This window comes from Fusarium redolens (assembly GCF_020744475.1).
Source record: "Fusarium redolens strain MPI-CAGE-AT-0023 chromosome Unknown BKA55scaffold_5, whole genome shotgun sequence".
Lineage (NCBI taxonomy): Eukaryota > Fungi > Ascomycota > Sordariomycetes > Hypocreales > Nectriaceae > Fusarium > Fusarium redolens.
In genome coordinates, this window is record NW_025763668.1 from 1,210,332 (window position 1) to 1,223,557 (window position 13,226).

At 48.6% G+C, this 13,226-nt stretch overlaps 5 protein-coding genes and 1 non-coding gene across 6 annotated transcripts; 3 read left to right on the forward strand and 3 right to left on the reverse strand.

Moving 5' to 3' along the window:
- The first annotated feature begins 18 nt into the window (after positions 1 to 18).
- Positions 19 to 746, forward strand: BKA55DRAFT_562326 (uncharacterized protein). Its single transcript, XM_046192267.1, has 2 exons — positions 19 to 94; positions 160 to 746. The coding sequence occupies exon 2, from the start codon at positions 406 to 408 to the stop codon at positions 688 to 690; it is 285 nt and encodes a 94-aa protein (XP_046052008.1). The 5' UTR covers positions 19 to 94; positions 160 to 405; the 3' UTR covers positions 691 to 746.
- Positions 747 to 1,469: 723 nt separating this feature from the next.
- BKA55DRAFT_562328 (uncharacterized protein) lies at positions 1,470 to 3,915 on the forward strand. Its single transcript, XM_046192268.1, has one exon. The coding sequence runs from the start codon at positions 1,566 to 1,568 to the stop codon at positions 3,792 to 3,794; it is 2,229 nt and encodes a 742-aa protein (XP_046052009.1). The 5' UTR covers positions 1,470 to 1,565; the 3' UTR covers positions 3,795 to 3,915.
- A 49-nt stretch (positions 3,916 to 3,964) lies between these two features.
- BKA55DRAFT_t127 lies at positions 3,965 to 4,036 on the reverse strand. The gene has a single exon. It is a non-coding gene; the product is annotated as a tRNA-Gly (tRNA).
- Positions 4,037 to 4,515: 479 nt separating this feature from the next.
- Positions 4,516 to 6,203, forward strand: BKA55DRAFT_537004 (cytochrome P450; the record flags this gene model as incomplete). The annotated part of the gene is made up of 2 exons (XM_046189875.1): positions 4,516 to 4,641; positions 4,695 to 6,203. The coding sequence occupies 2 exons, from the start codon at positions 4,516 to 4,518 to the stop codon at positions 6,201 to 6,203; spliced, it is 1,635 nt and encodes a 544-aa protein (XP_046052010.1).
- A 269-nt stretch (positions 6,204 to 6,472) lies between these two features.
- Positions 6,473 to 8,168, reverse strand: BKA55DRAFT_592063 (general substrate transporter; the record flags this gene model as incomplete). Its single annotated transcript, XM_046195337.1, has 2 exons — positions 6,473 to 7,612; positions 7,659 to 8,168. 2 exons carry the CDS (start codon positions 8,166 to 8,168, stop codon positions 6,473 to 6,475), a joined length of 1,650 nt encoding a protein of 549 aa, XP_046052011.1.
- Positions 8,169 to 9,048: 880 nt separating this feature from the next.
- On the reverse strand, positions 9,049 to 12,960 carry BKA55DRAFT_592064 (uncharacterized protein; the record flags this gene model as incomplete). The annotated part of the gene is made up of 10 exons (XM_046195338.1): positions 9,049 to 9,198; positions 9,256 to 10,040; positions 10,099 to 10,272; positions 10,490 to 10,520; positions 10,585 to 10,643; positions 10,700 to 11,044; positions 11,098 to 11,393; positions 11,444 to 11,550; positions 11,598 to 11,860; positions 11,910 to 12,960. The coding sequence occupies 10 exons, from the start codon at positions 12,958 to 12,960 to the stop codon at positions 9,049 to 9,051; spliced, it is 3,261 nt and encodes a 1,086-aa protein (XP_046052012.1).
- Positions 12,961 to 13,226: the final 266 nt, after the last annotated feature.

Consider the following 13,226-nt stretch of genomic DNA (forward strand, 5'->3'; position numbering starts at 1 on the left):
GTGTCGCGACTTTTATTTCTCCAAGCTACTTTTTACCATTGATTTGTCTCTCGAGATACTTAGAATTCGTGTGACAGAATGGAATTCAAGCGATCTAACGGAATTATTAGCCTTGCCAACTCTGTACTCGGCAGACGAAGCTATCACGATTCCGCTTACCTTACCCTAAAGACTACATTTGCTAATGTTTTCTTTTTGCTTTAAGTGGTCTTTCGATACGTCTACGCATTAGAGTTACACCAATTCAAGGATTTCTTGAAGAAAATCTATCACGATTTGCGCAATTACGCTTTGCATTTTCAAGACATTGCGAAACAACTGATTATGGCTTGAGAGTTGTCGCGTCTGCAAGAGAGAATTTGCTTCACCAGCAACTCCACCTTTCATTGTGCCGAAACTGAGCCCATGATCCCGATCCAGCGAATCAGATTCTTGCTCATGCTTACAACCTTGTATTGCCAAGAAGTCTGCCCTATTGGCTCGCTTGCAGTCGATGCTAATGGATTAGCTCCCTTTGGCATGCTTTGCGATCTCCAAAGGGACCGAAAGAAGCGAGAACGGTACTCAGGAAGGAAAGCATGGTTCGATGGTGTGGAAAAATTTGTCTTCTATGCAGGTAAGATGTTGGCAATCTCGGCAAAACCCTGTATGGCGGTTTTCGCTATGAAGCTAAACTGTAATCGCGTCTGACTTGGTGGAGAATGAACATGGGTGAAGTCTTGGGAGTAAGCACAGCTGGGATGGCGAGCCTACTGCGACGTTTATGAGGCACTTTACTTGGTCTCGATTGCAAATATGACTTGGTGTTTGCCAACATGGTACGGGGTGAATGACCTGTTGCGGCGATATCAGAGTGCAGCTTGATGAATTTGGGTTAATTCTGACCCCCTTCCCCGAGAACCTCTTGACCATGTAAGCTTAAAAATGACCGTTGCAACTTCAGCTTCAGTTACGTATCGAATCAGGCTGTGCTAGTGTTCTCACTAGGGATTAAGGTGCCTTGGCAGCCTGAGAGACAAGCTCCTGGGCCAGGGCTTCGTTACAGCCTCGACTCTGATAGGACACCCCAAGCCTCGTTTCAGTTGCTAACGGCTAGCCATGGGAACTACCTGCACAAGGTTGCGTTCGGTAACAGACAGATCCCAGCATCCGCCAATTTGGCTCTCCGCCGCCAGCCTTATGAGGTCTCGATCAGACGATACCCAGCAAACCCGTCTCATCGGAACAGACACCCAGGCCGTTGTTCCCATGAGGGCGTTACGAAATACGAAGGCAGGCTTTTACCCAGAAGAAGGCTCGGCAACGCTTCCTCAACTGGGAGGTGTCACCGCAGATGGCTCTGGGCATTGGGGGCCAAAGACATTGAATATGCAGCTTATTCTTTAGCTGCAGTAGCTGACACCCTTTAATGAAAGCGAGGCAAGCGCAACTTCGCCACTTTTTCGTCCCATATAAGCACTTCCTGTCGAGACATCCTTGAATACTGCTCCCGACTGGACTTTCGTTCTCTTGGACAAACTTCGACCCAACCTGCGACCACCTCATCGAGTGGATATCAACACGCAATGGATGGTAAAATCGTCAACGATGGACAGGAGCATAAATCGTATGCTTATTCTCCTGTGCAGCATCAACAAGCTTTCCCGCAGCCGGTTGTGTCTCCGCAGCCTTCTTTAGGCCAATTCCCTCCCCAGGCCGTCTCCCCCGAGTCAATCGCGCGAGAGACATTCCCCCACCAGTCGCTATGGATAGATCCTCAGAGCCCGAATCTTCGAGATACTCCCGACTACGATAGAACTCACGACAGTCGCAGAGGCCTGATGGGCCATGTGCCTGCCAATGACCCATACTCCAAGGTCCCTGATGTACACGTCGTTAATCGACCTACCGCAGGGGCCTTGCCTGAGTCGGGCCCTTTGATGTTCAGGATCATGAAGAGTCGATGGTCGATGATTGCTTGCTTGGTCATTGGAGTCGCTGGTGCAGTTGGTCATCATTTTTTATACATGCATCTTGATGGCCGCGAGGCGAAAAACCAACAATGGTGGATGCGACTAGGTCAATTGATCTCATTCATCGCCAACGCGAACTTCATCCTCGCTGCTGTCATGGCCCATCAGCAAGTCGCATGGCGGGCTGTAGGACAGAAAGGATTCTCGATTCACGCCGTTGATGCCCTATTCGGAGCTACCCACAACATCATCGAGCTTTTCAACAGGGAAGCATGGATCAAGTCGTGGTTTGTAATGTTTCTTGCTTTGTATATGTGGCTCAGCCCTCTTGTCGTTATTCTCTCGTCAGCATCACTCTACGTCGTACCAGGCGAGAGGATAGAAGATACACTCTGCCCATCAATCCGAACGTTGAACTTTAGTAATGAAGCCAAGGAAAGTTTCCAGACACCTAAGAAAGCCGAAGGTGAAGTCATGAACAGTCGCTCTCTTTCTGGATACAACTGGACAGCCCCGGACGGAAACCTTGCTGAAGGAGCCGCGGAGGACGACGACATCTTCGAGTACTATAACGTTCCTTCTTCTACACTTGATCGCATTGCTGCTGGTGTGTTTTCAAGTGGGCAGACAACCCAGAAAGCAAACATATCGCTGGAGATTTGCGGAGATGGATGGGATTGTTCTACGACTGTCCATTTCGTTGGGCCTGGATACAAATGCGAAGAGCTTGCCAACGGAGTCGGGTCCGAGATGAAGAGCTTCGGAGATGCCGAAGCGCCCTTCAACCTTAGCCAGCTTGTGCCTGCCTCTAACTTCACCTACTTCGCGAACACCGACCTCGGAGAGTATATGCGGCCTCAGATGGATAACGTTTCGATCGGTGGAATTCCTTCTGAGGTCGATGGACCGCCTTTTCCCAAGAACCTCGGTGTCTTTCGAACCGAACCCTCCATCTGGATTGGCTACGCCGCTGTGGATGATCACACCAAGGCTCACGCGATGGATAGCAAGGCCGATGGTTGGAACGATGACTATACTCCCATCATCTTTGCTTGCGATCATTGGGAGGTCAATTACACCGTCACCTTCAACTTCACCTCGGGATTTCAGAAGTACAACATTATGGATCGAGACTACAAGCGAAAGATTATCGATACTACCTGGAGCAGCTGGACCAACGAGTCCACGGACGGAACGGCCGATGGAAACGTTGCAGAGCCGGAGAAGAACTATGTCAGTCCCCGCAATGACTACGCTCGATACCGCCGCATAGCCGCCTACCATAGTCTCGGGCTTAGGCTTCGCGAGAAGCTTTTTGGTAATGTCAAGGTCCAAGGATCCGTCTTAGCAGACGGTGCCATTACCACTACCAACCTCCTCGATAGACATGAGAGTCTACCCGTCCACGACTTCCAGCAACAGGTCCGCCGCGTATATGAGGACTTGATAATCTCACTCCTTTCTGACCCTCAGCTCCTTGTCGTAGCATGGGCTGCCGATCCATCTAAGCTTTCTGGGACGGGCATCGGGGGTGAAGACACGAACTACAAATGTGAACGTCGACGAAAGGCCAACTTCTTTGACTACGGTTGGCCTGTCCTTGTAGCTGTCTACGCCGTGTCATTCGTCGTGGCATCGATTGGTGTGTACTATGGCATTGATGCTATGTCAAGTGATGGAACTTATGCGCAACGGGTGATGACTTTCTCTGCTATCGCGGGAGCTACGAAGAAGGTAACGGTGGATGAAGTTGAGAAGAGGGAGACTAAGATCAGGTGCTTCCCAACTGATCAACGGCCAGGTGAACGGACATATGAGTTCAGGGCTGAGTTGGAAGGATAATTAGGTAGAGATATGTGGAGGAAACATCGATTTCGTTGATGAAGATGATATCTGTACTATAATTCTGATTTCTTAATATTACTGTTAATGTTTAAAAAGAGAAAATGCTTCAAATTTCAAGCACAAGGATAACAAAAAATGACATCCTCTTTGAGGCATATTTGGAACATTGCGACCGAGGGGAATCGAACCCCTCTCTAACGCTTGGAAGGCGTTAATGCTAACCACTACACCACGGTCGCTTATTAATGATATCTATGTTTGTCTCAGCGTCTATATTCGCGAAACTGTAAAGTTGCAGCATTCCGCTCGGCAATGTTCCAGTTCCATCGAAGAGTAACATAGTCATTCTTATCCGTCTTCTACCGGGTCTGTACAGTCTCTAGTTTACAGCATTTATAGAGTCCAACAGGAACAAAGGTTGCGCAGCGACATTGGAAGGTGGGCAATTCTCGAGCAACAGGATCGAACATATTCACAAAACCGACAATGCTCAATCTACGGAATCCCGTTTACAAATGAAGCTCAATGATAGGCTCCACTGCATGAGCTTCATCTTATCTTAGCATGCTGGGCAAAAGATATTCCGCCACTAGTGAGAGGGGCAGCGTCAGCAAGGGCTTCCTTTTACAGTTTTCGTGTTCTCTGAATCTTCTGTTGTTAATCTTTGAAGATTAATCTCCAAGACATTCACTGTTGAATCGAGCTGAGTGGGAGAAGCATGGCTGGAACCAGTTCCACTATGAAATGGGGCGGCATCTTCATCCTCACTTCTATTGGGTACTTTGTCTTTAAACTTTACCAGCAGCGGGTCTTTTTTCGGCGAACGGTCAAAAAGTATAACCTTGTGAGTTATCAATCGTGTTTGCAGGTGTAATTCTCATCACTGATGCGTTATAGCCAACGCTACCTGGTCACTCATGGCTTCTCGGTAACCTCATCGCCGTGGGAAAAATCATGGTCAAGTATCCTGAAGATGTCCACGGTCAATTAATGCCCGATTTCCTCGCGCGAGATTATCCTGGGATCGCGGAATTAGGCATATGTTATATCGATCTCTGGCCAATCTCATGGCCCATGTTGGCAACTTTTCATCCGGATATCGCAGCGCAATTCACTCAGGAAACGTCACGACCAAAGCACGAGATCATCAGAGGCCAATTTCGACCGTTGACGGGCTTGAAAGATCTTGTTTTATCCGAAGGAGCATTCTGGAAGAAGTGGCGAGCAACTTTCAATCCTGGTTTCTCGACACAAAACATCACGGCCCTTGTCCCTGAGTTCATTGAAGAGGCATCAATTTGGAAGAAATACCTGCAAGAAATCGCTAAAGATGGACGTGTTGTACCTCTTGAAGATTGTGTTATGAAGGCTACTTGTGATATCATTGGTCGGTCTGTCTTGGGAATAAGTCTGGGCATTCAAACAGGCGTCGACGATAAGATTTTCCTGACGCTCAAAAGTGCAATCTCACTGCTTGTCACGGACTGGTCGCCGCATCAATGGGGAAGACTTCTGAATCCTTTTCGACACTATCGGCTCTCGTCTCTCAACCGTCAACTTCGCAGCCAACTCCAGCCATTGATAGAAGCTCAACTTCAAAACCACGAACGCAATGAAGGACCGAAGACTGTGAACGGTCTCGCCATAAGAACATATATGAAGGAATACGGCTCCAAAGGCACTACAGGAAACACAATTGATCCTGAATTTCTGGATGTCACTATTGAGAATCTGAAGATCTTCCTCTTCGCTGGCCATGACACCACTGCGTCTACGCTCTGTTTTGCTTACAATTATCTTTACCAACATCCAGATGTCCTTGCGAAGTTGCGACAGGAGCATGATACAGTCTTAGGAACTGATCCGGCCAATGCAACCAAGACGATCTCCAAAACCCCGACATTGCTCAACCAGCTTTCTTACACCACTGCGATCATCAAAGAGACTCTGCGATTAGAACCACCAATCGGATCCTGCCGAGAAGGCTCTCCGACATTCTTCCTGAGACATCCTGAGACAGGGCAGCAGCTTCCAACGGATGGCTTCATTCTCTTCTCAGCAAGCAAGGCCATCCATCGCAATCCCAAGTTTTGGTCAGAGCCTGATAAGTTCGTTCCTGAGCGATGGCTTGATCCTGACGCCCATAAGAATGCATTCCGTCCATTTGAGCTAGGCCCTCGAGGATGTATTGGACAGGAGCTTGCGTTGACGGAGTTGAGACTTCTTCTTGCGATGACGGTCAGAGACCTTGAGATTGTACCGGCGTACAAGGGGAAGGACGAAGTTCTGTTGGGATATCAAGCTTATCAGGCACAAATGCCTGGAGAGTTGACAGCACATCCTAGTAAGGGTATGCCTGTGACAGTGAGACTTAGGAAGGCTAGAGACTCTAAGGAATGGAATTGAGGTTATGTGAAGGCATTGTATGAGAGACTGGCGACTTATTAAACGCACTGGCAGTGAAAGTTCGGGAATCCTACAGTCACTCCGCACGCGAAGCAGGTGGCATAAGTAGGATAGATTTCGAAACGCAACATTTGATACATTGATACATCATTTGTCTTAGCAATAGTTCAGAGATGGAGGACAGAATTCGTTGAAATTCCGCCTAAACGTGCTCAAGATTCAAGTCTTGGGGCGCTAATCAGCTCAAAGGGCTCGAGGGCGCCTCAGACCTACACCACATCCTTCTTCAGTCCATACTCAGCGATACCCATCCTGGATTGCATGATTTCCAACTCCTCCTGACCTGCATGGTCACGGAAGACCTCGTCCATCTGTTCCAACGTCTTCCCCTTGGTCTCTGGAACTAGGAAAAAGGCCCAAACAGCCGCGAGGAAACACCAAGATCCGAAAAAGATATAAACACCGAAGCCAATACTCTCAATCATCGGGGGCGTTGCAACACCCACAATAAAATTAAAGAGCCAAACCGTGGCTGTAGCGAGGGCTACTCCCTTGGACCTCGAGGCATTGGGGAAGACCTCAGCGGGAAGAGCCCAGCCTAAGGGAGCATAGGAGACTCCGTAGATGAGGATGAAGCAAAATGCCATTGCCACTGCAGCCCAGCCTGCGGATGGATTGGAACTCCACTTGTCGTTGAATACGCCTACCAAAACCGCCATAATGCCCCATGCTGTACCACCTCCAATGCCGCCCCAGATTGCTAGTGGCCGCCGTCCAACTTTGTCGATGATGAAAAAGCAAACCGTCACTGCGACAAGTTGTAACATATTGAAAACACCAGACATGATCAATGACATCTCAGACGATTGACCCAAGGACTGAAAGAGTGTGGGGGCATAGTAGATGAATGCGTTGATGCCCGAAAGCTGCTGGAAGAAAGCTACTCCAACGGCGATGGAAGTTCGATGCCAGGACTTTTTCTGGAAAAGATCCTTCCAGCCAAGAATCTCAAGCTTGAGGCCACTGACACCTGGATGTCGCTTCTCTTGCATGATCTTCTGCAGTGCCACTTCGTTGAGGATGCCAACATGTTCTTTCTCAACACGAGGGTCGGTTCTGGGGAGTCGGCGGAGCTTTTCTAAGCTCAGCAGCGCATCGTCCGATCGGTCGACAAGAGCAAGCCATCGTGGTGAGTAAGGAAAAAAGTGGATGCCGATGCCGAGAATAGTGCTGCAGACCATTTGGAGACCAAACGGCAGTCGGAAAGAGAGATCACCGGGAAGATGGCGGGTGGCATAGGTTATCCAGAAGGATACAACCACGCCAAGAACGCATGAGACGGACTCGAGGACAAGAAGCGTTCCTCTCAGGTTGGGCGGTGCGATTTCGGAGATGTAAATTGGAGCACCCTATCCTGTTAGTCATTACAATAGCACAAAGACGGCATCTACATACCATCGCAAGTGTCCCAACGCCAATACCGCCTATGGTTCTTCCAGCCACCAGAAGGCCGTAAGAGTTAGCCGCAGTCTGCATGATAGCGCCGACGTTGAAGATGACTACAACGATTGAAAGAGCCTTCTTGCGTGAAATTTTATCGGCGAGTGTAGGCATGAAGAGGCATCCAATGAAAGCCCCAAGCTCTAGCATGCCAGTCATGAAGCCTTTGCCGAATGCAGTCTCAGTGGGAGGGAACCTCTTATGAAACTGGCTCATCACGTTGACGATTGAGATGACTCCTTGGTCGTAACCAAAGGAAAAGCCTCCCATAGATGCTAAGAAGGCAGCGCCGAAGATGTAGGGAGATTGGACGACGCCGCGAATGCCGCCTTTGCCGTATGAGATTTGCTCATCTAAAAGGAGGATGGGAGCATTGCTTGATGAAGGGGCGGGATTTTCAACATTCTCGACTCGTGGGTGATCTTTGGGAGAACACTCGATAGAAGAAGGCATCTCAGTGGCCATTGTGCAGGCAATATCGAACGATGAGACTTCTCAAGTATGAGAATGGTGATTGAGCCGATGATAAAAGATGAGAGTTCAAGTGGAAGAAGAGGGCATGATGATATTATATAGCCGTCTGCTTCAGCAGCGACCACTATCGTAGCTGCGAGTCATAGAAAGTAACAAATCAAGAAACGCGTTGGTTCCCCGCGGGGAAATTGTCTGGGGAAGACCAAGGCGTCGAAGCTAAAGTGTCGGGATTTGTTTGAAATGATGGTGCGTTACCTATTTTGGGGAATTCATTCCGCGGGTTTCAACCTTGTGGCTTCCCCAATTTAGGCCAAGCCACTAGCCATCAAGACTTTGGAGGCATGAATTCAATTTCGACCAATGGGAAGCAGTACATTGTAACTCTGCAGTTGAATTGGTACTAAAAGCGGACAACATTTCCCGATACCGTAGTTGGCGCTTTGATTCCCAACGTTGGTGATATCAGGAAGACAATCGAGGAACAAGGCCAAATCATCTACTGGTTAACAACATGAAAATCCTGTTCCAGAACCATGTGCAATTCGGAGAGAAGCCCGACGGCAAGCGGTTTTGCGACTGAAAAAGCCTCCCTTGTGAAACTCAGACGTACTTGGCATTTATGATGCCTCAATGAAAGCGGTTGCGCTTCTGTACCGTGGTTAAACGTTCCTCGTTGGTCTCCAGTCGCATCAGAGGGTACTTCTGCAACAGCAAATCATCGAGTGGACAATGCTATGTTACCGACGACAAGAAAGACGATAAATTTGTTTTTGCTATGCTACTTCAAAGCAGAGTCTCGGACATGACGAGTATGATGCAGGGTATGAACCAATTCTTATACAAGAAACTCCCTTCGTTGCTTCTATAGCGACTAGCCAGTCCATTTCAAGACTGGCTTAATAACACTGCCACTCTTCATGTCGGCCATAGCCTTCTCATAGTCCTTGATATCATAGTAAGCTATCAATCGTTCCAGTGGGAGAAGGCCCTTGGCATGCATTTCGATGAGCTCAGGAATCAGCTAATTGGAGACCAGTCAGTGACGGCGGGTCAATATAAGGGTAGGACTTATACTCACGACCCCAGGATTGCTGTCACCCTCAGAACAACCCACGTACTCCTTGCCGTACGTAAGATGACTCATGATATCTATCTTGGCTTTTGCGTTGCCTCCAGGTGCACCAACTGTAGCTGCCCTGCCCCTCATTCCCAAGGCAGAGACCATAGTTTCAACGATAGAGGGAACGCCAGTACAGTCAACTGCAAAGTCAACGCCAAGAGGTGGGCAGATGTTGTTTATCGACTTGATGATGTGCTCTTGATCAGGACCCAGCACTCCATCCGTGGCACCTAATTCTTTGGCAAGTTTTAGTCGCTCTGGCTGCAGGTCGATTGCGATGATTCTGCTGGCCTTTCGTGCCTTTGCAGCCATTACAGCAGCCAAGCCAACAGATCCCACGCCAAAAATTGCTACAGAGCTGCCGGGCTTGACATCCAAAGTATTGAAGACAGCACCAACGCCCGTCTGTATGCCACAACCCAATGGCGCAAAGAGGTCCAGTGGTGTTTCTTGAGGAACCTTGACAATACTCGATCGATGAACAATTGTTCGCGCCGCAAAAGAGCTTTGGCCGAAGAAGGTGCTGTAAACCGGTTGCCTCTTCCCATCTTTCATGATGGACATAGCAGCTGAGCCGTCCGGGCGTTTACCACCGAAGTTGTAAGCGTTGAAGCTGTAGCAATAGGCTGGATGGTCTGATTTGCATCCAGGACATGAGCCACATGATGAGAACGATAGAAGGACTTTGTCGCCTGGGGAGACGGAAGTGACATTTGAGCCTATCTCAAGAACTACGCCTCCACCTGAAAATGGTCATGATTGTTAGCATACGTATCTGCGATGCAGCAATCCGTGGTTTACCTTCGTGGCCAAGAACAGCATTCGGCGCGCATGGCAATTTACCACTTGCACAAGCAAGATCAGTATGACAAACACCAGAGGCGTGGATCTCTACCAGCGCTTCATCGGGTTGCAGAGAGTCCAAACAGACTTCCTTTAGTTCGAAGCTGCCATCCAGGGATGGTGCAATGAGTGCTGTTGTCCGTGTCATTTTCTCATAAACAATGCAACATACGAGTTCAACGTGCGAGAATCTCCCCGCATTATTAGGCCTTTGATGCGCTTCTTAAAAATCGCGGGGGTTACAGCGCCTTTCCGAGGCTATTTGCCGCTGAAAGATGCCGGTCGGAGGCGATGTGGGGGCGGAATGGTGATCTCGAGCAACTCCGTTACTGGACTACCGACTATCTACCTAGACCAGGTAGGGTTACTGCATTATGCGCCTGGGGGAGCAAACAAGAACGATTTCGAGGTCTCTGTTTAATAATGGAGAGAAATGCTCGGCACGGTAGTAGCAACAATGAAGTTGTTCTGGTGTAACAAAAGGTTATTGATTGATAGCTTGGCTAGTGAATATGTACATTCTGAAACCCTGTGATCAAGTCATTCACTTGAAGCATACTCGTTTGATCATATCTCGTAAGAATCGGTTCGTGTGCTGAACCGCTCGCATCAGGAACCGTAGACTCGGGACTTCCGAACGAATCACTTGATGTTGAGAGGCGATCAACGAGCAGTTTCCCCAGGAGCCAATATTCTGGAGAATGGCGCATAAAGCCTACCCTCCTCCAGAGGTTTTCCGTTGCCACATTATGTCTATCAACCATGACATGTGGCGGCGAGAATGAGAATTCATCCGAATACGTTTCCCAAGCTGACTTCCAATTGTCGAGAGCGTTGCGAACTGCCTGCAGTTGATCATGGCCGCCAAAGGAATTTTGGTGTTGAAATATCAGGGCATGGAAGGCTGTAATTTGTATCAGGATAGGAGGTTAGACAGGGCTTCTTTAGTAGTCTTACCGGACACAACTGCGAAAAGGTTGAGGGGACCAAGATCAGCGAAGAGTCGTCGCATATCATTCGAGAAAGGCCTTCCACAAAAGCTCTCGACAACCTCACGAAAGGTTATGTTTCGTAACAGCGTGGATCGCAAGTGCCAGCTTTGCAGTTCTCGAGCGCATTCTGTTGGCGTGCTGGCTTGGAAGGCTGCTTCAGGAAATGCCATATGCATGCTCATTTCTTTGATGACCATCCTCGGAGGTAGGTTATTAAAGATTACGAATGCATGGTCTAGAAGATATATCCAGAGGAAGATACTTAGCGTAGATGTTAGTTATCGGTCCACATTCATACGAAGCTTATCTACCGTATAAGTTGCTCTCGTGCAGCGAAGTCTTTCCAATCGAATCTATCATATAGCGACGTAGAGTAATCAGGGTGTCTAGCAGACATAATACCAAAGTCTCTTGCCATCTAAACACGTATTAGTTGTTACCACCAGGAGAGATGGGGTATCTCACAGATATGACAGTACTGAACCGGTATCGACGGATTCGTCGTTTGCTTGCCTCTGTTCCCTCCCAACCCTGGTAGAGACAAACGATGTATGCTGCCTGCAGGGCTTGGATCTTTGAAATGTTCTCAACCGGATTCAGTAACAGGGTATCCTGGTTGTTCAGAGGGTCATTGCAAAAGTCGTCATCAGTAAACACAATTTCTTCAACACAGTTGAACCAGATCTTGGCTTGTTCGTTATCAGTCTTGCTAGGCGATACACTTGCACCTATTAACGTCAGGATTTACCCATCAGGGATGTCTTTACGTTTACATACCTATCAAGGCCATGGAAGCCACAAGGATTGACTTCGAGGTGACTGGGTCAAAAGTAGGCCGGTGCACAAAGTTGACGTTTGGGTGCCATATGTGCCAGAATAGGGCAAGATATTTCCGTAAATTGTGTGGTGAAAAGAACTGCATACACGTATGTTCTAGAATAGTCGACCATTCTAGCTCAACAACACTATTTCGAGGTTTGACGGTTACGACCTCTTTGATGTCTAGAAGTATTTGATGAGTTTGAATGATGAGAGGGTCGTGGAGATCTAATGTTTGCAGTCGCGGAAGGTTTGTCGACGAGCCATTGGGGTGTTCAAGTTCGCCTAACCCAGCAGTCAGGCTACCCCGGCCTTCGCTTGCTGGGCGAGATGCCTCAACCTGCACTCGCTGTTCAAATGTCCCGCAGTCAAATGAATCCACCAACCCAGTTCTTCTGGTGAAATTGTCGAGAAAGTGAAAGGTGTAGTTGTCTAGATGCGTTTGGGGATTGGTCGGTATCGTCTGAAAATGCCCAGCGGCGAGGTTGATAAAGTCTAACCAGTCTTGATTGTTATCTGATCCTTGGAGCATATCCGAAACTGAAGTGTAGTTGCCAAGATAGTCGAATAACGAGTCATCTCCGAATACCACCGTCGGTAGGTTGTCTTCGCCACTATATTGCTCGTCGTCCCGGCCCATGTCCAAGTTGTTTTCTGTTGCTACACCAGCATTGAAGGAATAAATGCATTGGACCGACTTTCGGCGGCAATGTTCACATGGCTGGCCAGTGCTACAAGCTTTCTTCTGCTGAACGCAGAGGTCGCATGCTCGTCGGCTGCTAGACGCTGTAGCCGATGTCTCCCCGATCCTAACTTTGGTCTGACAGGCTTGGGTATGTCGCTTGAGAACATCAGCTCGTTGGTATGATTGGCCACAGAAGTTACATCTGTAGGGTCGGAGGCTGCTGTGGGATGCAGCGTGGCGCTGGAGGTGTTCTCGCCGCTTGTACGTCTTGGTACAGCGGGAACATGAAAACCCTGCCCCTGAGGATGATGCGTTGTCAGACATTGTCGGATGTCAATGTGGGTGGGTTGTGACGAGAGAGAATAATGCAACTTCGATGGGAAAAAGATGATGCAACTCCGCATCTCGGCTTCTGTCTCGGATTAGGTTTTCAGATCGCGGGGAAGTGGGGCTATCCTCCGTGGAGGGAAACGGAACTAGTCGGAGTTCTTGTGGGAGGCGAATTGGAGCTCAGAAGTTGGTCACTAGCGACTTTGGACAGTTGGAGACAGAGGTCAACACGATCAACCAAAACGGCTCAGGGCACATCT

What these genes read in the sequence shown, in the direction of transcription:
- BKA55DRAFT_562326 (XM_046192267.1), top strand. Translation starts at nt 406, where the DNA reads ATGATCCCGATCCAGCGAATCAGATTCTTGCTCATGCTTACAACCTTG.
- BKA55DRAFT_562328 (XM_046192268.1), top strand. Translation starts at nt 1,566, where the DNA reads ATGGATGGTAAAATCGTCAACGATGGACAGGAGCATAAATCGTATGCT.